The following is a 22,707-nucleotide window of genomic DNA, read 5'->3' on the forward strand; positions in this document are numbered from 1 at the left end:
CAATTTCGTTATCCAGAGTCTTGGTCATGACTCAATGGGCAGTCAGTGTGATTATATACAGATCGGAAAGATTGCCACACTTCAAATAGTAGAGGTAGTCGAAGTAGTAGAAAGATTAAAATGCATGTGGTTGTAAGTTGTAAGTTGCAACTCTAGCTTCAGCTAAGATGTTGGATAAAAGATTAGACTTTAATTCTCCATTACAGTTTTGTTTAAAAAACGTGTGTTGAGAGAACCTGTGGGCTGCTGTCTCACCCTGTATCTTCACTGTTTGCCAAATTGATGATACAGTCAGCTCATTTCAAAGCTCAAAGCAACTGCTTCCTTCAAAATTAATATTCTATAGCTTAGTCCCACATGTGTTTCTCTCAGCACATAGATAGAGAATACGTGACACTGTTACAAACATATAAAACGTCGTCTACTTATAACTTTCACATCATTTAGAATCATTTCAAGCCACTTTTTTCCTTGGATAAAAACTGCTGTAGTCAAGTCACTCTATAACCTGCTCCTACTACTTATTCACTCTCTGCAACAATACGGCTTTACATAATTACTTCGTTGGCGACATCCTAGACTTGTTAGCATAAAAACCATGGAGAAAGGGTTGAAATAACATACCCTCTTCAGCTCCTTGTATGGCAGGCAGACGCAGTTCTGCACATGAACCTCATCACCAACGCCACAATCCTTTCCAAGGATAGAAATGCTCTGCACCTTGACACCGTTCTTGATGATGCTGGTAGAGTGGCTACCAGCAGCAAGAGGTGAGCCCTCGACACGAGCCCAAGCGCCAACACGGCTGCCCCATCCAATGATGGAGTACAGAACACAGGCGTCGTGCTTGATCTCAGAGTCCTCCAGCACGATACTCTCCTTGATACGGGCACCGGCGCCCACAACGACGCGGGGTCCGATGCTGACGTTGGGGCCGAGCTTGGCAGTGGGATGGACGTCGGCGGTAGGGTGGATGAAGACGGGGGGGAACAATGTTTGCGCTTGCGGGGGCGAGTTCGTCGCTGCCAATCTGCGAGGCCTTTTGGAGATAGAGCGCGTTGGCGGGCACAGCAGAGCCGGCGGTCTTGATCTGGCGCCAGAAATCTTTGGTCTCGTAGACGAAGAACTGCTTGCTGTCGGCCATGTCGCCCAGAATATCTTGCTCGAGGCGGATGACCTCCTTTTTGTCCTCGTCGTCGTCGTCGTCGGCAATAGCACGGGGCATGGTGAAGTTATCCAGGTTGTCGGAGGAGGGGTACGAGACAAGGCGGGCCGGGCGATCGGTGCGACGCTTAATGGCCGATCGAATGGATGGGAAGATGGCATCGGTGGAGAAGAGGTAGACGCCGCAGTTGATCAGGTTGCTGATGTGCGACTCGGGCTTCTCGACGTAGTGAAGCACGCGGCGGGTGTGGGAGTCGGAGACGATGCAGCCAAAGTTGGAGGCGGCGTCGTTACTGACGCGTGTGCCGAGAATGACAGCCTCGGCGTCCCTCTCGATAAAGAGCTTGAGCATCTCCTCCAGCGGGAACGAGCAGCAGACGTCGGCGTTGAGGACGAAGAGGCGCTCGGGGCGGCCCTTGAGGATGGCATCTCGGAAGTGGTACAGACCGCCGGCGGTGCCCAGCGCCTCGTACTCACGCAGATACCGCAGGTTGATGCCGGGGAACTCCTTGGCCGAGTCCTTGATGAAGTCGCGGAAGACGGACTCGTCGTAGTAGCCGATGATGTAGACTTCTTGGATTTGCTTGACGCGGGCAACGGACGAGAGGCAGTGCCAGATGATGGGGTGGCCGGCGACTTCGAAGAGGGGCTTGGGGAGGTCAAGCGAGAGAGGGCGGAATCGCGTGCCACGAGAGGGACCGCCGACCTATAGAAAAGTCATAGAGTTAGTTGGAGGCTCAATATCAAGATCATAGAATCAGTGGTATATGATGGGCAGTTGGTGTGCGCTGTTAGCCAAGGTTGAGCTTTGACGCCCGAGGAACTTGTCGCAACCATTGGGCCTGAAATCCCAGTTTCCAATGAAGAGATGACAGGGAATAACTATTGCATATAGAAGAGAAGGTCATCATTACCAGAATCACGGCCTTGGTGGCGGCGCCCACTGGAGTGGCAGACCGATGGGGCAGAGGAACGTGGAGAGACATCTTGTGGAGAGAAGGAGGGGTATCTTTCGGTGGAGGAGCGCCGTATAAGGAGCTGTTTCAGCTGGACAGAAAGAAAAACAAAGAAAACGAGAAACAGATCCGAATCAACAAATTGCTCGCTCAAGTCAGAGAAAGAGACGCTCGCCGGCGAATTGGGCAAAAAGGCAAGGCGGTGGAGCTGCTGCTGCACGACGTTTGTTGAAATTGGCTGGGCGTGGAGGTACGACAAGGGGGGAGAGAAAATATGCGATTAAGCGAGTGCGGGACACGAAGCAAAAAAGGACCCCGCGGAGGGAGATTGACGCACGTGGTGGCTGTTCCTGAAGCTAAGAAAAAAACAGGGACCAAGGGGTGATGGGATTTTTTATGAGCCGAAAAAGCATATTTTTTGGTGTTGCTGGTGCTGTATTTGTATGGCTTGAATTTGGACATGATTCGCGAGAAATCACAAGAAAGGAGTCTTGGTGCAACACAACAACGCAACTCATGCCATTTGTGCCCCTCGTGGTACCCCGCATTCAGCCGTTTTTGTTTGCAAATGGAACAAATACATAAGAATAAACGAATTAATACATGATGCTCCCAAATAGATTTTCTTGTCCCAGCACTCCTACGACTTCGTCTGAAGTCTCTCCCTTTTCCTCACTCCAATTTTAGCGGTGGCAGTGGTAAGCAGCGGTAAGCCGCGGTAGCAGCGGATGCGATCCCAACCTACTGGGCATCTCGGCTCCTCCAGTTGTTGGATCCCATGGCCCTGGCCGAAGGTGGCAGTCCGCCCTCGGGTCGGGGGTTGGAAGGTCGTGACCAGCCGCGTCCCTGGCCATTGCGGTCCGGTGTCGCGTTGGTGCGGGTGGATTGTCTGTCGTTCCTCTTGGCCAGTGAAACCTTCAGCACGCCTCCATCGTACTCGGCGCCGTCGAGAGCCTGCATGGCGGCCTGGGCCTCGTCTTGGGTCTCAAAGTCCACGAAGCAGTAGTAGTAGGTTCCAGTAGGGCTTCTGCTGGTGTCATGGGGGGGCAATGCGCTTGCCAATGTACGAGCTGGTTTGGTTTGCCATGGTTAGTTGTGAGTTCACATAGTGAGTTTCTCAAGCGAGAGAATGAGAGCATGCATACGGGTTGAAACCGGTGAAGATTCCCATCATCTCCTGGTTGTTCTGGTCCTGGTCGCCCATCTTGGCCAGTCCGCCAACATACAGTCGCTTTCCCTGGGACTCATCAACCACCTCCTCGGAGCGGTTCAAGCCACCGCGGGGCCTCTGCTCGCTCTGGTACTGTTGGCCGTCATCGCCTTGCGCACCTCGCCATTCGTTAGTTCGCTGCTGGAAGCCCGAGCGGCCGTTCTCATTGCGCTTCTTTCTAGGCTCGCAAGGGCCGACCTTGATCTCACGGCCACGCAGCGATGCCTGCAGCGAGGTGAGAGCGCGCTCAGCCGTTGGGCGCTGGGCAAAGTCCACGAAGCAGTAGCCCGGGTTGCGGCTGCTGACGGCGTCAATGGACATGTGGATGTTCTCAATGTCGTCAAAGCCGTTGGCAATGAGGAACTCCTCAATGTCCTCCGACTTGAGCACATAGTGGAGGTTGCCTGTTGAACCAGTCAGTTTGCATGGTCGCCATATAGTGAGAGAGTTCGGGTAGCCGCGCCTAAGTAGATGCGCCGGCCATCAGCCAAGGCGTCGTTTCGTCCATCGGTACCGTCCATGATGAAATTTAGTACCCGCGAGGAAATTGAGTTTGCAGCCCTGGTGAGAAGGACAGAGAGGCTGTGACTTTGGACGGGGTTGCGTTGAGCTAAGAGCACAATGGCGAAGACTAAATTTCTCTCGACAGTTTTTTTTTCTCCAAGGCGGTGGTGCAGGTACAAGAGTACTTGCACAGCCTTGTCCACGGCTTAGGCAGGGTCGCATTCAACCGCCAGTAAAAATCCAATGATTGGTGCCGTCTTGGGCGAATGAAACTTCCATCGTATTGTGCAGCACTGGCTGAGTGCAAAACTGGCCATATTTCTTTGCATTGGAGGCCAGAGTGACGAGCAACTGGCAAAAGATCACCTTGCACCAACTGCATGGCTACCGACAAGGCTGCGCCTACGAGGTACCCAGTACTTCTCACAAGCCTCAATAGCACTCTACGGTGGCGAGTGATAATGCCCGCCATGGACAAGATTAGCAGCAGAGCTCTTTTCGCTGGATCCACTGCCTGGGGCGACTAGGCGCTTCTCAGTAATTGAACTGGGGCTGGTACGAACCAGGTGAAAGATGCTTAATAGACGAATATAGCAGGCGTCTGTGTACAGTAGAACAATTTGCTGGCATTACATTGATTCAGAGTATAGATGAATATCTTCTCAGCAGAGAGATAAAAGCTTCATTCGGATTGCCCTGCATATAGGCGGTCACGTGGTGTCTAGAGCTCTGAGACTGAGCCCGATCCCAGCCCCCTTTTTGGGCTAACACTCGAGCTCTAATTCCAGCGCCAGCTAACAACGCCAGAGTCAGGCTTCAGGGCATCGCCGTTCATTTCTGTTAACGCACCAGCCGCTGTTGAGCCTACAGATTGGTCAATATCACCGTGAGTATTTCCACTTCTGCAATCTGCCTTCAACAAGTGCCAATGCCTTGTTTTATGCCACTGTTTCCCACTCACACGCTGCGTAGCTGCCGGCGGGCGAATCAGGCACCGGCTCCTCTATCAAGCATTAGCGTGATGGGGCCCGAACAGTTGTCTGGGTGAATATCTTGTGCTATCAACAACTTTGCTTCTCTCTCAGCGTTCTGAGCCCGAGTCGATTCACTCACGCGTCACTTTGCCCGATTCTCACTTTTCCATCATTAATTGTGTTCAGTTCTTTCTTGTTTGCTTTACTATTTATTTAATTTTCTGTATTCACTGTGAAGAGCTCTTTTCTCTCCTTTTCTTACCCTGCTGTCCAGCTCTCATTGACCAATTCACTCTGTTACATATTCATCATCCACTCTTCGATAAGAACAGGCAGAATATCTCACACATCGCCGCATCAACGACCGCATTACTTGACGGGATCTGGCATCATCTCCATGTCCGACAATAACCAACCCCCACCTCAAGCGGATTAGGACTCCTCTGAGGGAACAATCATGCCGCACTCGACACCTCGCCGTACTCGCGGCCCAGGAAATCGGCAGAATCTTGTCAAGCGTGAGCCAGACGCCGCTTCTCGCCAAGATACAGTTACAGATGCCAGCACCGAGGCTGGCGAATCGCTGGATGGGCCAGAGTTTTATAGGTCTTTTATCGATCCTCGCGGCAACAGATCTAATGCCCGTAAGTCTCGTAGCAAATGAATGCTGTCAAGCCATCGAGATACTGACTTTGTGTCTTAAGCGGCGCCTAGTGAACGCACGGCAGAATCAGATCCTACAGATCCCGTGTTTCGAGAAGTGAGAGCTGCTGCTCCGGCTGCAAGCACCGCGACTGCGGCCAGCCCTAGAAATTTGGAGGAAAGCTTCTTCCAGACCTCGTTCCAAGATATTGGCAAGAAGCTCAAGGACTGCAACGATACCCTTGGAGAGCTGCAGCAACTCGGCGTGTCTCACGATGTTCAGCTGCCGGAGCTTGTGCTCGTCGGCGATCAGTCTGCGGGCAAATCCAGCTTGATGTCGGGTCTTGCCAACCTGGACTTGCCGCGCAGTGAGGGAACTTGCACTCGATGCCCTCTGCACATTCGCGTTTCTCGCAACGCTGACTGGTCCTGTCGCGTGTGGCTGCGGAAAGAATATTCCTATGAGCCTCCGGATGGCGCCATACATGAGACAGACGTCACTTCTAATGACCCCTTTTTCCCTTGGCGAAAGCGGCCGAGTACCCAGGTTCTGGAGTTCAAGACGATGCACGACAAGAGCGAGATTGAAGACGTCTTGCGCTGGGCCCAAATTGCCATATTAAACGATGACAAAAACCACAATCTGTTCGTCCCTGGACGGGGCGCTACCGCCATGAACACGCCAATTGAAAAGGCGGCAGAAGAGACTTTGGCCAAATTCTCACCCAATGTCGTTGCATTGGAGATCAAAGGCCCAGACCTGCCGGATCTGTCATTCTACGATATGCCTGGTATTTTCCAGAATCCCGCCGATGCCAACGACGAGTATCTGGTCAACGTGGTCCGGAACCTCTCCAGCGCCTACATCCAGCACCCCTCTGCCATCATCATCTGCGCCATGCCAATGAACAGCGATGCCGAGAATTCTGCAACCTTTGGCCTCACTCGTAAATTGAAGGCCAAGGACAGGACTATCGGTGTGCTCACAAAGGCAGATCTGCTTCCTGACGGTGGAAATCACGCCCAGTGGCTCGAGATCATGAAGGGGTATGCTCACGCTACAGGATTGGGATACTTTATTACATCTCGTCCTCAGGGCAAAGAACTGGAAGAGTTGAAAAAATGGGAAGAGCGCATGTTTGAGGATCAGTCCGTCGATAAATGGCCCGCCCCCTTTCATCAGTTTGTCCACCGCTGCGGCGTTGAACGGCTTAAAGCATTCCTGTCAGAGCGGCTGGGCGAGGAATTCGCAAAAAGGTGAGTAACCCAAATTGTCTTTATGAGTTCGGACACTAATCATTTCCTCGCAGCTTGCCCACCATCAAATCCAAGGTCAAATACCTTCTCGATAAAACGAACCGGCAGCTGGCCAATCTCCCAGAGCTCCCCAGTAACGTGGAACTAGAGATTCAGACTTGCCTCAACAGCTTTGCTGATAGTGCCCGCATCAGGATTGACGACTTTGCTGCACGCATCAATAGCTTGCCCAATAGTTTCCGAGACTGTCTTTTGGAGATTAAGCCTAAATTCACCCTCAAAGACCGCAGCGATATTGATCCAGTAGTACTGTCTGACGATGATGAGCCCGATGCCCCAGCGCCTGGTCCTGCCACGGCAAGTTTCTCCACTCCTTCGAAGCGGCGGCATCCAGCACAACAGGCAACGCCCTCGAAGCGGTCCCGGACTGACCATATGGCCAACGGAGCACCAGATATGGTCAAGCCCGAGGACACAGGCAATGTCAACGTCGGAACTCCCCCGCCTGGATATTACAACATGGGTCTTATATATCCTTTTACGCAATTTAGCGACATTGGCCGGGGGTTCCGCACACTTAGGCAAGTCAAAGAAGAAATACAGGCCAAGATGAAGGCAGGCATGCCGAGCATCATCCCGCCAGATGTATACAATGACCTAGCCATGGAGGCTATCAAGCCATGGAACCAACCTACAAACGTCTACTTACAAGAAGTGATCCGCTTGCTCCACGTTGAGCTCGAAACGGCCTTGAACAAGTCCCTCGAGAATCTCAAGAAGCGCTTCATATACCCAGAGGCCAAGCGACATCTCAAGAGCTGTTTGGATTCACATTGGAAAGAAACACGAAAAGCACTCCAAGAGCTTTATGCTGATGAGACCGAACGGGTCATGACATACAACACGGAAGCATTTAACCAGTGTCTGAAGAGCGAGAGAGCTGTGCTAGTTCGGTTCCGACACCATATGAGAATGATAGGAGCAGGTTACGCACAGAAAGATCTCGTTCCGTGGGAAGGGCTTACAGAAGAAAAGCAAGTCCAAGACTTGAAGAAGCGAGAGCAGGACCAAAACAAGCTGAAGCCGGACGAATTTGAGCGGGAGGTCGAGGTTGTTGCGTACGTTAGAGGGTACTACAAGCTCGCCGCCCTGCGATACTCCGATGCCGTGACGCAGCGCATCGTTTGCCGCATGATCCCCGCCATTCGCCGGCAGCTGCGCAATTACCTGGATGAGCAGCTTGGCGTGCGCGGGCCGAATTCTGTGAACGTCTACGCGAAGCTCATGGATGAAGATGCCGCGACGGCGGCCAAGCGCGAGATGCTCAAGATGGAACAAGGCAAGTTTATTCAGGCTCTGCAGAGCATCGAAAGTCTCGAGTCGGAGATGACTTCGGATGTGGCGAGCATTGTTGAGAGTAGTGGTCTGCGGTCGGATCCAGCCGAGCGACGAGATTCGAATGTGACGATGGAGGTTGATATGCGCTATGCGACGGGAGAGACGTAGGGGCATAAAGTGTGCCATCTAGGCCCATGCCTCTTCTCATCCCTTTTCTTTACTCTTTTCTCTTGTTTTTGCTTTGTTCTTCTTCTTTCGCGATGTTTACGTATTTCCATCTGATTACAAGCCAGGAAAGGATGATGGATAGAGGTACTGTGGCAGGATCTTTGATGATTCATGTCGAGATAGAGTTGGGACCTTTGATGTATTTGCTTTGCCGTCATTACGGTACGGCACCAGAATAAGCTTGGTTTCCAGTGTTTTCGTATAAACAGAAAGAGGACCGGTTGACAGAAAGCCATGGAAATAGACGCATTGACGCACACGATATAAATAGGTAGGTAGTTCCGCTACTATTCCCACAATTGCATCAACGTCATACTCAATCCGGAGCATCACTGTGACCCACGAGCAATCACCACGTTCCTCTCCACAAAACTCCATCCTCACAGCTATTCCTCTTACACGACTCGAGGGCCCCCCGCCAATTCTTATACGCCACCCCATTTAGCAGGCACCGTTTCCGCCTCAGATCCACCAGCAAATCCAGATAAATCCCGGAGAGAGGCAACAATTTCCGTGCCCGATTTCGTGATCGGGCCGATGTCTAGCGCAAGCAATTGCTGTCAATCAATTAAGTTTAAAATTTAGTGACGACCCCCCCTTGCTCTAATCACTTATATCTTTTGAACTGTATTTCGCCTTTTTACTTTTTATTCTTCTTCATTTACACATCAATCAAAGACACAATGGTTCAGAAAGTTTGGCGACGCAACTTTGCGGCTGGATTCGGCCTTGAAAAGGCCCTGGAGGCGGCTCGCAGCTCCAGTGCTCCGGTTGCCATCCAGTCTCCTCCTGGCGGAAGCTCCCCCCGAAGAGGTGAGTTTATCTTTTTAGCAACTCAAAACACTGATCATTCATCTGATCATATAAATAGCTTCAAGCTCTCACCGACGCAGACGTCGGCGGCCAAGGCTTCACCCTCTCCTCCTTCACCACCTCCGACGCCACTGAGCTCGGCAACCTGCTCTACGCGCGCCTCCTCCCCTACGCCAAAGCAGGCCGCTCAACGCTCATCTCTATCAGCAACGGCGCCGGCACGCAGACGCTGTACCAGGTCGCCACGGGACCCGGCGTCACGCCCGACAACGAGAGTTGGGTGCAGCGCAAGAGGACGGCCGTGCTGCGATTCGGCGTGAGCTCGTGGTTCCTGGGCCAGAAGCACGCGGGCAACGAGGCCGTGTTTGCGGCCAAGTTTGGGCTGGGGCCGAGTGAGGCGGGGCAGTATGCGATTCATGGGGGGGGCGATTCCGATCCGGGTGGATGGCGTGGATGGGGTTGTTGGGGTGGTTGTTGTGAGTGGGTTGAAGCAGCATGAGGATCATGGGGTGATTGCCGAGGTGATTCGGGAGAATTGGGTGTGAGTTGGTATGAGTTGATGTACTTGAAGTCTGTATGAAACAAAATATCCAAGATTGATCCTCATTCATAAGTTGAAACTTATACTCAGTGATCTTATATGACATCTTATTATCAAAGATTGAGCGTACGAGGGACAATAATGCACGGGAGCTTAGATGTCGACATGTCCTCAAGTAAAATTGTAAATTGACATTTGCATAGCTATCTTGCCAAGTAAACAACGCAGTAAAGTAAAGAAGAATGATAATCCAAAGCAAACTAGTCCCTTTAACAACCCAATATACCTCTGATTACATAGACACACACACATTACATGTATATAAAAGCATCCCCCTTATTAAACTTACATTTCACTTTTCTCCAACCATTATAGCATCAGCGTCTCTCTCTTCGACTCTTTATAGGCGCTTTCGATGCATTGGCAGTCTACCCCTGCGGATCATAGGGCTGCCAGTTCCCACTGCAGGAACTCCAGTCCCAACAACGGGGCTACCGGTTCCGACCACAGCAACACCAGTTCCTGTTCCAAGCGGTAGAGCAGCTTCAGTTGCAGATGTCCCATTAGTCCAAATGCCTGACTCAACTGTCACAACAACAGTGTTGAAAGCAGTCGCCGTCTCCGTAAAGATGCCAGTCGTCAAGTAGCCAATTTCTCCCGAAGCATGGATCTTCGGTTTCGAATCGCACGGCTTGCCGCTGCCCTTCTTTCTGCAGATTGTCTCCCCGGTAAAGATGTTGATGATTGTGATTTCGATGTTGACAGTGTTTCCGCTAGTGACTGTCTGTGTGAGAGTGGTGAACTGGTTAATGTTCTGGGAGATTGTGCCGACTTGTGGTGGGACTGTGATGGCTGGCTGGAGAGGCGAGGGGTTGGTGAGCGGACTTGGCACAAAAGTCACCGTTGCGTTTGGAGCTGCCAAGTTGTCGATGGTGGAGATTGACGCGGCTGAAGTTGGTGAGCTCTTTGCGGGAGTTTCTGGGGTAGAGCTTGGCTTTGGAAGATTCTCCACAAAGGGTAGTATCTGAGTACTAGGAGAGTTTGAAGGACTGCTTGCTGGAGTTGCTGCGGCAGCGCCGGAGCTTGCTGAGGTTGCCGCGAAAGTTGCTGTTTGGGCACTTGGTGATCCTGAAGGGCTGCCAGCCAGAGTAGCTGTAGTGCTGCTTGGGTTTGCCGGATTCTCGGTGAAAGTAACAGTCTCAATGCTCGAGTTTGACAGGTTGTTGACCAAAGTGATTGTAGTAGTGCTTGGGCCTGCTGGGTTCGCAACGAAAGGGATAACACTTGAGCTTGATGGGTTGCTTGCCAGTGTGACAGTGGTAGTGCTTGGGCCTGCCGGATTCGTAAAGGTGATTGTCTCGACAGTGTCCGGTTTCTGTAACAAGGTCATAGTACTGACGCTTGGGTTGGTTGTAAGAGCAGTGGCCGCTGACTCGCTGGCTGCGACAAAGGTGACGGTAGCAGGACCATTTGCTGAGCTGCCATCTGTGCTCGGTGATTCAGCTGAAGGGAACTGCTTAGCTTGACTGATGGTAACAGTCACAGCAGAATTGGACGCAATAGATGGGGAGCTAGCTGGTTTGGACTCTTCAAACGCCGTGACCTTTGCATCAGGGCTGCTTTGGTCCGGGTTGATAGTCACTGTCACAGTCTTGGGCGATTCGGGTTGGCCCCCTTCAGTTTGAACTCCTCCAGGTTGTATCGTCTTCGTAACGGTTTTGGTAGTGGCCGATTTGAGTGAAGTCAAAGTGTCCGGACTGCCAGTGCCGCCGGTAATCACTGTCTCAGTCTGAGCCGGTGGCTCGGGATGAACAGTGAGCTCCTGGGTGACAACTGGAGGCGATTCAGGGGTGTAGGTCTGAGTGACGAAGATGGTAGTCGCAGGCTGGATGACTGTGTGGTCAACTGTTACTGTTTCTTTGGTGCTCGTAACAGTAACAGTGACTGTAGCATCGCTGGGACTGAGTGCACTTGGCAGACAGGGGCAGCACTGAATGTCAGTGTTTTCTGCTCTTGGTTTGTTGAAGCGGGCATTGGCGAGTGGGAGAACGGCCACTATGGCCAATGGAAGTTTGTTGAACATTGCGAATAGATGTCAATTTGAGTTTGGAACAAGTTTAAGATTTGTGGCTATGATTTTCTCCAATATGAAGAACTCAGTGGAGGGTATTCTCTAAAGTATATGTGTGAATGATGAAATGGTGTATTGATGATGATGATGATGATGATGATGAAAAACTGATTGGAGAGGTGGCCAACATGGTTTCTTATATCCTGATTCAAGGGTTCTTGAATCTGGCTAGAAGATGGACCCAACATGTTCAATTCTCACTCAAAGAGTAGAATCAATGATGAAGAATGGGATAGCGATATAAAGGAGGCTTCTAAGCCCCTTGAGATCAGTTAGTATACATGTAGAGAAGGATACTTTTCCTGTGGCATTTAAAGCCTCAAAATCAGCCAAGACAATGCAGAGGGGAACAAAAAAAAAAAAGGATCAATGAGGGCGATTATAGATCTATATATCAATTTTAAGGGACCAATGGCTTCCAGGGATACTCTTATGAGGGAGGCTCCCTAGAGAGCGGCAATCATTAGGCAGTCTACAGCGTCTAGAAGGGCGGGAAAATGCACTGGGCTCATAAGGGCTATATGAACCAACACATTCCACGAGGTTGAGAGTTTCATGCAGAATCTAGGGACAATTCAAGCATACATTCACTTCCAAAAGTACCTAGGTTAGGTACCTAGGTATTAATAGTGGCTTACATGTGCTGTAGTTTTGTAATTGGAAGCAGCCGTGCATAGCGCTGTAAATTGTGCTGCAGGGAATAAAAGGGAGCAGCCAAAATGGGAATCGCCGCTAGAGCGTGCGTTTGGGCTGTGCGGCCCGAAATTTACCCGCAGCAGCTCGCGAGCCAAAGGCAGGCTTCAACCTTCCTCAAAGCAAACGACAGGCATCGCAGCAGGGGTTTTTGAGCGACAAAACCACGCATTTTGGTCTGGACTGGGCTGCCGTCTGCCCCAGAAAATGGTATCAATACGCCGCCATCTTAACAATATCCGATAAACGCGTCAATTACTCGCGCCGAGCTGCCGCACGCAGTCGCGCAATTCCGAGACAGAGACAATGGGGCTCTGCCAATCATGCTTGGGACGGCGAGAAAAGGACGTCTACGATGAGGTGCGCTCTGCTGCTGGTCTCTCTTCTGCCCTGCGATTCTTCCGATGCTAACTACGTGCTGCTGCAGAGCGAGGAGAACCGGCTGCTGTACGATGACGGAAATGGCGTGCAGTATGGCAGCTTCGGCGATGCTGCGCTGAACGGCGAAGGCGACACTGCAGAGGTCCAGCGAGAGAACGAGGCGTTGCAGAGAGTTGTCGCAAAGACATCCAAGTGAGTCTCTGGCCCGTTATGCAACGCTTGAGCATCGATACTGACTTGCCATCGCAGCAACATGGTCGACATCTTCGAGATTGCTCCACAGGATTCCGGTCGGGTATCGTCGTCGACGTTTATCTATACCGGCCAAGGCGCCCGTGTAGCGCGCTATCACCATCTCGTATCCAAACTCAGTACGCACGAAGACAGCCCGCCACCCGGCATCAAAGTCGACTGGCTTGCCGACGAAGACGCAAACGAGCTGCACGGAGACCGCCCAGCGAGCCTAAAGACACTGGACGAAGACGACGCGGCGCTTGTCGGCACATTCGCAGATGCAGCCGAAGCTATGAAGGAATAGCGACTTTCTTTTTTTTCTTTTGCGGAGCGCCGTAATAATCAACCGCCAAAAGCGTTACAGCGGATGGAATAATGATAGATCCAGCATTCACAAGCAATTTTCCTTTTTCGGGTTTTCTTCTATTTTTTTTCTTCCTTTCGACATCAATATTTTCTCGATACCCTGGGATCGACTGGGGAGTTTGGAGCCCTTCTTTGAGCGAATGGCGTCCTAAGCGGGATGCTTCTTCAACAGGGAGTTACCAATTTCCCGGAACCACACACTCTTTATTTTCTTTGTCATTTTCTTTCTTTTTCTTTGAACAAAAAAAGGGGCGCATGACTAGGGTGGGAAAGCGCTTGTACCAACAGCAGGTCTTCACAGAGAGAACAAAAAAATTTTATACTCCATTCAGCAAAGTGTTGGTTCGCAGTTCGATATGGTGGCTGTCAGCATCGCCCCAATCGAGCTTTCGTGATAGGGCAACGCCGCGTATGCGCTCGCAAAGCCGAGCCAAAAGGTAAACTGACATGACTGAAGAATACGCTCTTGCTTGCCTACAAGAAGCACCGCCGATTATTGTTACCGAGTAGAAAACGATACTGACCCACGATATACTTCACCGCAAGGTGCCCATTGAGCGATAGACACGTGCACGGCTCCCTGCGGTGGAGACGCCTAGTGTCACAATATCCAACTAAGCTGGTCGTCTCGCTAGTCGTCGGATTCTCTCTAGTCTAGTTCTTCGTCGGCCTCGGCTCGCACCGCCGTTTTAGTTCCCACGGTTCCGTTTTGAGGGGTGGACAGGGTTGGCAGCTTACCGCACATCCAGGTGATCGGGATCATGCCTGTACTGGGAGAACCGAGTCCTCGGAATCGCGGCGACAACAGCATGAGGAGCGCAGTAGAGTTATGCGGGAGTCGTCCGGGGCGAGGCGAGGCTGGCCACTCCTGGCTGCAAATCCCAGCCAACCGAACCAGAGTGGCAGAGGACTGGCTGTAAGAGAAGCGATGAGACAGAGAGAATCATCATCATAAGCGACAGCAAAAGGACGGGTGGCAACGGAGAGCATCATAACGGAGGATCAACACGTACAGAGACGGTTTCCATCCGTTACGGTTCACCACGGACGGCAGTGGCCCCCCCCCCCCCCCCCCTGGACAACACTTCGAAGCTAGTCGTCAGCAACTGGCCCCCATGCGGGCTTGTGTGTTCGCTGCATGTACGAGACACACGTATGAGAGAGCGATAGAGCTATGCTTTTCCACCATTGGGCTTCCATGACCAGTATTTTGCTGCGCCGTTCAGAGGAGTTTGATCAGGCTGAATCTTTGTATGACTGCCGCCGCGGAGTCTGGACGACTCCACCCTTACAGCTATGAATACCATCTCTGTTGGCATTTCTGGTACCACGTATCCATGTGCTCTACCCCAAATGATGCCGACTGTCGCCAGCATTTCCCTGGTAAGCGTGCGACATGGTTCTCTAGCCCAGGTACAAACGCGATAAGCGAGCGACTCCTTCGCCTACAAGTACGAAATACGCCGCCTGTCGACTCACGCGAGGATTTTGCACATGCTGGTACGAATCAGGCCCTTGACCTCACGACAACCACAGGATGGGAATTACCGGAATACTAGCATCAACCATCATCGTTGGCTCTGGAGATGACGTCCACCTATAGACGCTATGCTGAGACTAGCCACCTCCATCACACCAGATTGACGACTGACATTGGATGCTCAACGCTCACCCCCGCCAAGGAGCTTTCGTCACAGGAAATTTGCGGCCCCCGGTCATTTTGCCGCAGCAATAGCAAATGGCCCACCCACAAAAGTGATCCAGCCCACCACCGAATGAATTTTGTGCCGTTCCAAATCTTGAGCCCCGGGGAGCCGCGCTGCAGAAGGTCGACAAAGGACAAAAGTACGGAGCGTGTCATCGGAACATTTTGGTATCTAATTAAAACAAAAGGAGTGCGAGACGGCCCATTCGCTAGCAGAGCCCAAAGAGGAGAAAAAAAATCCAATCAAACGTCCTTCAGAGATCCATCACACCAATTATACACTGAAGCCGACCAAATCAAGCCCTTTTTGGCCGCTCATAAAAACACTTTTTTTTTCATGTGCCCAGGACCATGCTGAAAGCCAAAGATGAAAACGATGGTCCAAAATAACAGCGAACGACGTTCCGCGGCTTGGCAGCCTCCAATGAAAAAGAATTTTCTTCGAAATCAAGACGATTTTTTTTGTTTTTTAATTTGCGCCGATTGCCTTGTGCCCAACCTCTAATATCCATTGGCTAACCTTTGACTTTGTGGCCGTGTCTTCTGTAAGCTGACTTTCTACCCCTGCCCTCTTCACTGAAGCAGAAGAAAATGTTAGCCATGGTGATCCCGCTTTTGTCACTATGATCATCCAGTTCTCCAGCTTTTCCGTGTCTCGTGTTGTTTGTTGTGTCTGGGAAAGGGGGAGGGTTTCTCTCGTACCTGACCTAGCGATTGTAGCCTGTGGCCATGTTCGTCTCTCATCCGCTGGATTTGGCCCACAACTTCTTCCATTTCACCACACGTCCGCTCGATGGTGGCGTTGCGGTTGCCCTCCATCTGCCACCGCTGCACGTCGCGATACATTTTGTCGTACCGCCGCTGCTTCTTCTCTGTGTCGTGGCACAACTTGCAGACATCATGCTCGACTTTTGTCTCATAGACCAGCTTCAGTCCACACGTTTCGCCCATTCGATATTCTTTGTTGCATTGCTGGCGGAAGTGGCCCCAGCGCCAGTAACCGCAACTCCAACGAGTCTGTTCGAAGTAACACATGGCCAATTCGTCGGCGAGCGGCTTCGGTCTTGTGGGGGAGGAGTCGGACAACGGGGAAAGAAGGAGGAGAAGGAGGAGTGCTACATTGTGAATCGATAACATCAGCAGCTGAACATTGCCAAATGACGAGCAGGCTTCAGGGCCCAAATCCCTCCAAGCACAATGGAGACATTTTGCCTCCTTATCCTCGCTGGCAGGAAGAAGAATGGCATTCTTGATGTGAAAGACTGATGAAGCTGGTAGTACCTACAGGAAACGAAACGACCGGGAGCAAGCAATTTCTAGACTAGCGTCGGAATCATTCGATGCAAGGCAATTCCGTCTAGTCCTGTCCGGTCTCGCTTGTAGATTCGGTTGGCGAGCAAGAGTTCAACGTCGAGGTCGTGATCGTGGTCACTGCTGTCTTCTTATCCAAGGCTTGGGCTGGTAAGTCTGGCGGTTTCTGATACAGCATCGGGGATGGATAGACAAGCTAACTTATACTTGCCTGAAGTCAGAACACTCCCGTCCATTCGGCCCTCGTCCTATCCCTTTACCATCCAGCGCTTTACAATTACAACCCAATCCTCGGTGGGACTCTCAGCGACCAACAAGCACCTTCCTCTACACGGGCCAACAGACTTCGTCATTATCGTCCTGCTTCCTGCGGGATAAAAAAAAGATGCTTTGATACGTGGATTGGGTATCCGTACTTTTTGCCCTATACCAACATGCCAGTTGCCCTATTCCCACACACCCCCTTTATTTTCACCCAGTAGCATACCCCTGCTGCTGTGTGATGGCGTATCCTGTAGCACGTTCCTGGCTTCCAAGGATGAGGGGGGTGGGAAAGAAATTGTGTGTGTGTGCGTGTGGGGGGTTTTCGATGTGGAGGTTACCTCGATGCAGAACACCACTTGCTACCACTACCTGGTACTAACGACCAGGTATTACTACTGCTGCCGACTCGGACTACCACTAATACTGCCCGCCAGCACGGCGCTACTCGTACAACCCTCGATTGCTGGCTTCAGCTACTGATCGGACAGGCCCTTCGAATGACCCAATTCCCTGCAGAACCGACCTTAGGTCGATAATGTTATTTGCGACTTCCCCATAACTCTTTCGCCTTCCTCCACTTAGCCCCTTTGGGAGGGGGTTCCTCCTGCCGGTGGTGTGCTCGTGAGCCTGCAGAACGGCTGCCACGTTGGTCGAGCATCATAGGTTGCTGTAGAGAAGACCATAAGAGAGTCCCCGCGTTATTCCATCTGCTACCTACGCAAGCCTTTCCAAGCACGTTCCTTTGTAAACTGTTCCGTACAGCACCCAAAGACGTTTGACATCAGTCGGCAACCTATCCAGACAATATCCAAACAAGAGAAAATCCACTTGGGGGGCACGACACGATGCATCTCGGAGAACCAAAGAGGGGTGCGTTCAAGTCATGTTTGCCACGCTCATGTCTGTGAGTTTGATGTTCCGTACCAGTCTTTTCTTGCTAAACACAGGCCTCCTTGATTGAGACAGCGCTTGATACATTGCTGCACATCTACTATTCAGTCTCTCAAGGCCTCTTTTCGTTAACATAATCACCACAGGATGACCGTTGATACACGCAAAGGGAGCACGGACATCTGCTCACCCGTGCTACTGCTGGTAGTGGACAGAGTGAACTTCCCGCCAGGCGGCCCTGACTTGTGGCCTCTCTCTATCTTTCCACCATAGGCAGTGGGCGACTCGATCTGCGGCCACTGTGGGTCTGCTCTGATGGTTCGTCCCGAGGATGGACAAGTGTCATGGAACAGGGGGATGGATCCTGACCGCTTAGTATGTGGTTCTAAGTTGTCGATTTCGGTGAAAGCCAGGGCTGTGGTTCGTCCCACAGTGGCTGTGGTGGCCATACTAGCAGCAGCAGTATCTTGGATGGCTCTAGCACCGGGTTTTCAAGCCAGGCTCTGACGGATAGCTTGGTGTGGATATTTCCAGCTCCAAGTACGAAAGCAGCTATAGTAGCAATGTTTTCTCCCACTGCGGATACTATCCAGCGCCTCTACCATCTCTGAATCCGGATAGACCAGATACCTGCCTGTCAAAGACAAGAGAGAGGGTGGGAACGGAAGTACCAGATGCAGCTCTTGTAAAAACAATGGAGCTTTAATGTTCACTACAAGCTGAAATAAGCTGTAGAGATATACTATTTAATCGACGCCGCACGAAACTTGTTCGCCTGCAGTGCTTTTGGCACAGCTTCTATATTGGCACGCCCGTTCCTTGATGTCGATGGCTCCTATATACGGTCATGTTGTCCGCATCGGATGCGCCGTCATATAAACTTCTCAATGCAATAAGTTGCACGTGCGGTCAAGGACAACACAACAACATGCTCGAGTGGTCACACAGCATTTATGAATGCGGCTCTTTGGGGATCTCCACCTCCATCCCACTGCCTCAATCCCTCTCTCTGGCTTGTATATGGCCGAACATGGGCCTCAGTTGCCAGGGTTTCGAACCACGGCCGTCTATTCAGGCAATATGGCTGCTTCAAAGCGTAACTCCACTGCAAGTATGGAGCATATCAAGGATACCCAGTGAGCTATTTTAAGGGATACACCTGGAACTACTGAACACAATCTGTCATTAGTTTTCTTCTTCTTTCAACCACGTCCTATGAGAGCTGTACACGATGATGCTTCTGTTATATGAGCCTGCATGATGTCTATGCATAGCTCACGACTCACATGAATGACCTGGATGCCCGAGGAAGATGGATGATTGGTTCTACCATGTCAAACTCGACCCTCCAGAGGCTATCTAGATGGAGATTTGTACTCCCGCGCTTGACGTACGGCTGACAGCAGAGAAGCTTGATAGCGGGGGCGACCAGGAGAAACTGTGTCAATCTGGCCAACGTGGCAACAAACGTCTGGACACAAGCAGCCTGTGCTGGCTGGTCATTTGCAAACTGCATGGTAAACTGCATCAGCACTCAATTCAGGGTTGATGCCTACTTGACTTGGGAGGGGGTGGCGACCAACTTGGTAATGCTCTAAAGCTGACTTGTCCATGTTAATGATGTACACAGCCGGCTCTCAAGAGAACCGCAAATGTACCCGAACCCCAGTCAACGGCTCGATTTCCGGGAATCCTTAATGTGGCCTTATGGGAGGCTAGCGACGAGTGGTGGAGGGTGACACAGCCTCTGGAGGCACCATTGGGGGGGGAGGGGGGGCAGCACAACGTCGGAACATACGAAAAGTACCCGAGCGAGGCCAAGCTGTTTGGGAAGCACTGCATCATTTCTTGGATGAGTTGACGAAGGACCGGTTGCCAACTGGATCGGACAGCGTAACACTGCGTTCCTGACAAGACATCATGCCGATCAATAGGCCACCCGCTAAGCTATATTGACAACGACACCGACCCCATAGACGAAGCCGAGCCTTGATGTCGCTTAGTACGATACTGTGTACGGAGGAGCATGCTTTGCAGACAAATGCAATGTACTGCCAACGAATCTTGCCACGCCCTCGACACGTTCACTCGGTGCGACCATGGCTGCTTTCAACCAGGATCATGGCACTTTTTACAAGTGTATGTGGCGTTGAAGGACGCAGGGTCAGCGCCCCCATGAGCAGAAAGAAATCTGGCTACACGCCCGACATGTGCAAAATGAAGGGACAGAGTGAGATGCGTGGACTGAATCGTCGATCATCCACAAAGCTGCATCAGGTGCTCCGTACCTGTGGGAAAGATGGTCTAGCGCAAACAACTCACAAGGAAAGAAAAGGACTAGGTCTCGGGATGGGTCTTTCAGGTACATACACACGCGAGTGGCCAAAAGCGCGAGCGACATTAGCGGCTCGAGTTTTCGTCACCGGTCTAGAGGACACTGCAAAACAATGGAGGAAGTGCATGTATCTGAGTGACGGTGAGCCATGACAACGTGGAGACAAGACCGGAGAACCCGCAACAACGATGAGCTGGCCTTCTGCATTAGGAACAGCTTGCATCTCCATAACCCTTTTCAAGCTCGAGGCCGCGGCGATGGAAGCTTGACGTGGACAGTCGAAGAGAGGAGGAGAAGGAGGAGGAGCAGAAGGAGAGGACACCACGTCCCTTGTTGCATTGGGTACTGTTGGGCTCGGCGACGTTGAAGATACATTCATACAGTTCAACTAGCACTGAAAAGCATTGATCAAGACGGGAGAGATAACAAAGGGGCCGGCTCTGCGCGCGACACGCGCCCAAAGTATCCTCGAATGACGGTCTAACCTTGCATGCCGCAAGAGCTCGTGCTCTGCCGGCCGCTTTGGCGGCCAAAGGTTTGGTGTTGAGGTACATTATGGGTCTAAGACGCAGCCTCAAACAAGGGTGGTGAGCTAAACGACTGCTCCGTAGTCCTACACACACAGTACAAGGCACGCATACACACACAGATGCTTGTACACACGCACCTACGCACATACGCACACACACACACACACACGCACACACACACACACACACACACACACACGGAGCGCAGGGAGGGCGTTACCAGGGCACCAGGCCAGCAAGTGGAACCCCCTGGACGGCCAAAAAATGTTGGTGCCCCTCGCCGCGGGCCGTGATCTGGATCATGCCGGCCCGTTCCGCCTCGAAAGTGCTGCGAAGAATTATCGGGAAGAGCTGGTTTGCGAGTGAAATAAGACAATGGGCATATTGGAGAAGGATCGAGGCAATACACATCTACCAAACGCCTGTTTGACAGCTTGGACCAGAAGAAAATCGAACGAGGCTATATGGCAGGCCAAGTTTAGAGACCGAGTTCTTGGAATGGTACTAAGGGTGGGTGGCTTGGACCCGTAGCCTACGCCGAGAAGGCCGGAAAATGCTTGGGCAAATGAGACGCGTTGGACGCCAGCTGTAACCGCCGGCCACGAGAGCGGCCAAGCGAAGGAAAAGAGGCGGAAAAGTCTTCAGGTAGGCCGTGTTGGAGGCCAAGCAGAGGTTGCGTCCGTGAAGTAGACGAGAGCCTTCTTACACGATGAGCTGATGTGCTCTACTTACATCACGACATATCCACTGGCGTGCTCCTTTGTGGGTCCTTTGACAGAGAATCCCAGGCCTGCGACTCGTCAAAAATGATGTACATTTAGACGAACCAAATGGCTGGGGGATGCTACGAATCACATCTCTCACAAATGCTGCGCAGGAGACGCGACTGGCTGACTAGGGGCAGCAAGGCAAACAACGGCTGTTAGCAGATCGAGAACAATGGTCCAATGAGACGAGCGGATCTCACTTTTGAGTCTGACAACGGCAGTTTTTTAGAGGGGCAAGCGTTTAGGACTGAGGAACCACCACCACTACCACCACCACCACTACACACACGCACACACACACACACTAACAGCCAAAGCACCCAGATGGTAGTCTAGCCGCTCCCGTGGGATTAGACTCATTCGCGTTTCTCTTTCGGAGAGAGTGGCCCAGACAAGTGGGCTAGCGACGTGTAATTTAGGCCTGGCCGAGACGAACGCCCAGCCCTGTGGTGAAGCAGCGACTGTACCCTTCCGACTGCTAGTACCACTTCCTCGTGGTGGTGCCTGCATTGGGCTAGCTGAGAGCGGGCGCATTCTGTCGATTGGCGAAGCTCGTATCTCTGCGAGTTTTGTGAGATGCGATATATGCCAGATGGGCTGATGGGCATATGAAGAAGAGCGTCCATCTACGGAGAGAGGTTCATGTGAGTTGGTACGAGCATCAACGCCAAAGGAGATTCAAAACCATGCTCTCTCCCTGAGCCAGCTTGATCAGCAATCCAGCAAAGTGACACGGCAAACAGCTTCGATTCTAGCTTGATCATTCAGGCACCGCGTGGACACTGGGTGTGCAACGACTAACACATGGCGTTCGCGCTAAAAGGCCGGTCAGACGATTTAAGCCCAGCGGATCTGAGGCTCCGCCGTGCCGGCGTTTGGGTCAAGACACACTCCATGCCACGTCCCTCGGAAGGGATATACCCTGTGTGATATGACCTGGCGGTTATGGGAGTGGGCTCGACTTGTGGATCAAGTCCCTGGCGGTCTTATTTTTTTTTTTTTTTTTTTTTCTTTCTCTTTTTTTCCACCGTGATTATGTCTACGGGTGTCAAAAGCAAGATATAAGACTCCACGGACAAAAGAGGTCGCGGCTGCAGGCCTGGTCGGGTAGCGGCTAAAATCGTGATCGGCCAGCTCAGCATTGTTTATGCAAGCGGATGAGGCGGCCGAGGAACTGTCCGGGGTTGAAGATGACCCACGGCTTGGCTTCCTGTTGGACAGAAAGGACGATACGCACAAAAGACGGGCAAGGGGATCCTCGTTTCTGATGAGTTTGGGCTGGTATTGCCAAATACGAGGTTTGGGCTCGACCTACAATTTACTTCCACAGTGATCCTTGCGTGGACTGGGAATATGAGTTGGCAGTCCGCGATGAAGACGGGAGACGGAGCGGCCTACCACTCTCAGCTAGCCTTGCCAGCGAAGCAGCAGACTTACAAGGTCATGCCTCTGCCTGGTCTGTTGGTCCCGTC

At 51.8% G+C, this 22,707-nt stretch overlaps 10 protein-coding genes across 10 annotated transcripts; 4 read left to right on the forward strand and 6 right to left on the reverse strand.

Moving 5' to 3' along the window:
* Window positions 1-299: 299 nt before the first annotated feature.
* Window positions 300-2,421, reverse strand: TrAtP1_002758 (uncharacterized protein). The gene is made up of 3 exons (XM_014087453.2): window positions 2,079-2,421; window positions 625-1,870; window positions 300-575 (listed from the first exon to the last, which is right to left on the reverse strand). Exons 1-2 carry the CDS (start codon window positions 2,148-2,150, stop codon window positions 854-856), a joined length of 1,089 nt encoding a protein of 362 aa, XP_013942928.2. The 5' UTR covers window positions 2,151-2,421; the 3' UTR covers window positions 300-575; window positions 625-853.
* A 440-nt stretch (window positions 2,422-2,861) lies between these two features.
* On the reverse strand, window positions 2,862-3,080 carry TrAtP1_002759 (uncharacterized protein; the record flags this gene model as incomplete). The annotated part of the gene is made up of 1 exon (XM_066111603.1): window positions 2,862-3,080. The coding sequence occupies one exon, from the start codon at window positions 3,078-3,080 to the stop codon at window positions 2,862-2,864; it is 219 nt and encodes a 72-aa protein (XP_065967681.1).
* Window positions 3,081-3,156: 76 nt separating this feature from the next.
* On the reverse strand, window positions 3,157-3,851 carry TrAtP1_002760 (uncharacterized protein; the record flags this gene model as incomplete). The annotated part of the gene is made up of 3 exons (XM_014087454.2): window positions 3,157-3,190; window positions 3,266-3,734; window positions 3,794-3,851. 3 exons carry the CDS (start codon window positions 3,849-3,851, stop codon window positions 3,157-3,159), a joined length of 561 nt encoding a protein of 186 aa, XP_013942929.2.
* Window positions 3,852-5,265: 1,414 nt separating this feature from the next.
* Window positions 5,266-8,213, forward strand: TrAtP1_002761 (uncharacterized protein; the record flags this gene model as incomplete). Its single annotated transcript, XM_014087455.1, has 3 exons — window positions 5,266-5,452; window positions 5,513-6,707; window positions 6,761-8,213. The coding sequence occupies 3 exons, from the start codon at window positions 5,266-5,268 to the stop codon at window positions 8,211-8,213; spliced, it is 2,835 nt and encodes a 944-aa protein (XP_013942930.1).
* A 743-nt stretch (window positions 8,214-8,956) lies between these two features.
* TrAtP1_002762 (uncharacterized protein) lies at window positions 8,957-9,406 on the forward strand (the record flags this gene model as incomplete). Its single annotated transcript, XM_066111604.1, has 1 exon — window positions 8,957-9,406. The coding sequence occupies one exon, from the start codon at window positions 8,957-8,959 to the stop codon at window positions 9,404-9,406; it is 450 nt and encodes a 149-aa protein (XP_065967682.1).
* Window positions 9,407-9,913: 507 nt separating this feature from the next.
* Window positions 9,914-11,710, reverse strand: TrAtP1_002763 (uncharacterized protein; the record flags this gene model as incomplete). Its single annotated transcript, XM_066111605.1, has 1 exon — window positions 9,914-11,710. The coding sequence occupies one exon, from the start codon at window positions 11,708-11,710 to the stop codon at window positions 10,028-10,030; it is 1,683 nt and encodes a 560-aa protein (XP_065967683.1). The 3' UTR covers window positions 9,914-10,027.
* An 861-nt stretch (window positions 11,711-12,571) lies between these two features.
* Window positions 12,572-13,817, forward strand: TrAtP1_002764 (uncharacterized protein). The gene is made up of 3 exons (XM_014087457.2): window positions 12,572-12,811; window positions 12,879-13,024; window positions 13,082-13,817. The coding sequence occupies exons 1-3, from the start codon at window positions 12,758-12,760 to the stop codon at window positions 13,368-13,370; spliced, it is 489 nt and encodes a 162-aa protein (XP_013942932.1). The 5' UTR covers window positions 12,572-12,757; the 3' UTR covers window positions 13,371-13,817.
* Window positions 13,818-14,081: 264 nt separating this feature from the next.
* On the reverse strand, window positions 14,082-14,243 carry TrAtP1_002765 (uncharacterized protein; the record flags this gene model as incomplete). Its single annotated transcript, XM_066111606.1, has 1 exon — window positions 14,082-14,243. One exon carries the CDS (start codon window positions 14,241-14,243, stop codon window positions 14,082-14,084), a length of 162 nt encoding a protein of 53 aa, XP_065967684.1.
* A 1,467-nt stretch (window positions 14,244-15,710) lies between these two features.
* TrAtP1_002766 (uncharacterized protein) lies at window positions 15,711-16,172 on the reverse strand (the record flags this gene model as incomplete). Its single annotated transcript, XM_014087458.2, has 2 exons — window positions 15,711-15,713; window positions 15,840-16,172. The coding sequence occupies 2 exons, from the start codon at window positions 16,170-16,172 to the stop codon at window positions 15,711-15,713; spliced, it is 336 nt and encodes a 111-aa protein (XP_013942933.1).
* Window positions 16,173-16,334: 162 nt separating this feature from the next.
* TrAtP1_002767 (uncharacterized protein) lies at window positions 16,335-16,826 on the forward strand (the record flags this gene model as incomplete). The annotated part of the gene is made up of 3 exons (XM_014087459.2): window positions 16,335-16,391; window positions 16,499-16,598; window positions 16,666-16,826. 3 exons carry the CDS (start codon window positions 16,335-16,337, stop codon window positions 16,824-16,826), a joined length of 318 nt encoding a protein of 105 aa, XP_013942934.1.
* Window positions 16,827-22,707: the final 5,881 nt, after the last annotated feature.

This window comes from Trichoderma atroviride, chromosome 2 (genome assembly GCF_020647795.1).
Source record: "Trichoderma atroviride chromosome 2, complete sequence".
NCBI lineage: Eukaryota > Fungi > Ascomycota > Sordariomycetes > Hypocreales > Hypocreaceae > Trichoderma > Trichoderma atroviride.

Coding starts and splice junctions, on each gene's coding strand:
- TrAtP1_002758 (XM_014087453.2), bottom strand. CDS start 2,150: ATGTCTCTCCACGTTCCTCTGCCCCATCGGTCTGCCACTCCAGTGGGC. Junction 1,871..2,078: donor CCACCAAGGCCGTGATTCTG/GTAATGATGACC, acceptor ACTTTTCTATAG/GTCGGCGGTCCCTCTCGTGG.
- TrAtP1_002764 (XM_014087457.2), top strand. CDS start 12,758: ATGGGGCTCTGCCAATCATGCTTGGGACGGCGAGAAAAGGACGTCTAC. Junction 12,812..12,878: donor AAAAGGACGTCTACGATGAG/GTGCGCTCTGCT, acceptor GTGCTGCTGCAG/AGCGAGGAGAACCGGCTGCT. Junction 13,025..13,081: donor GTTGTCGCAAAGACATCCAA/GTGAGTCTCTGG, acceptor TTGCCATCGCAG/CAACATGGTCGACATCTTCG.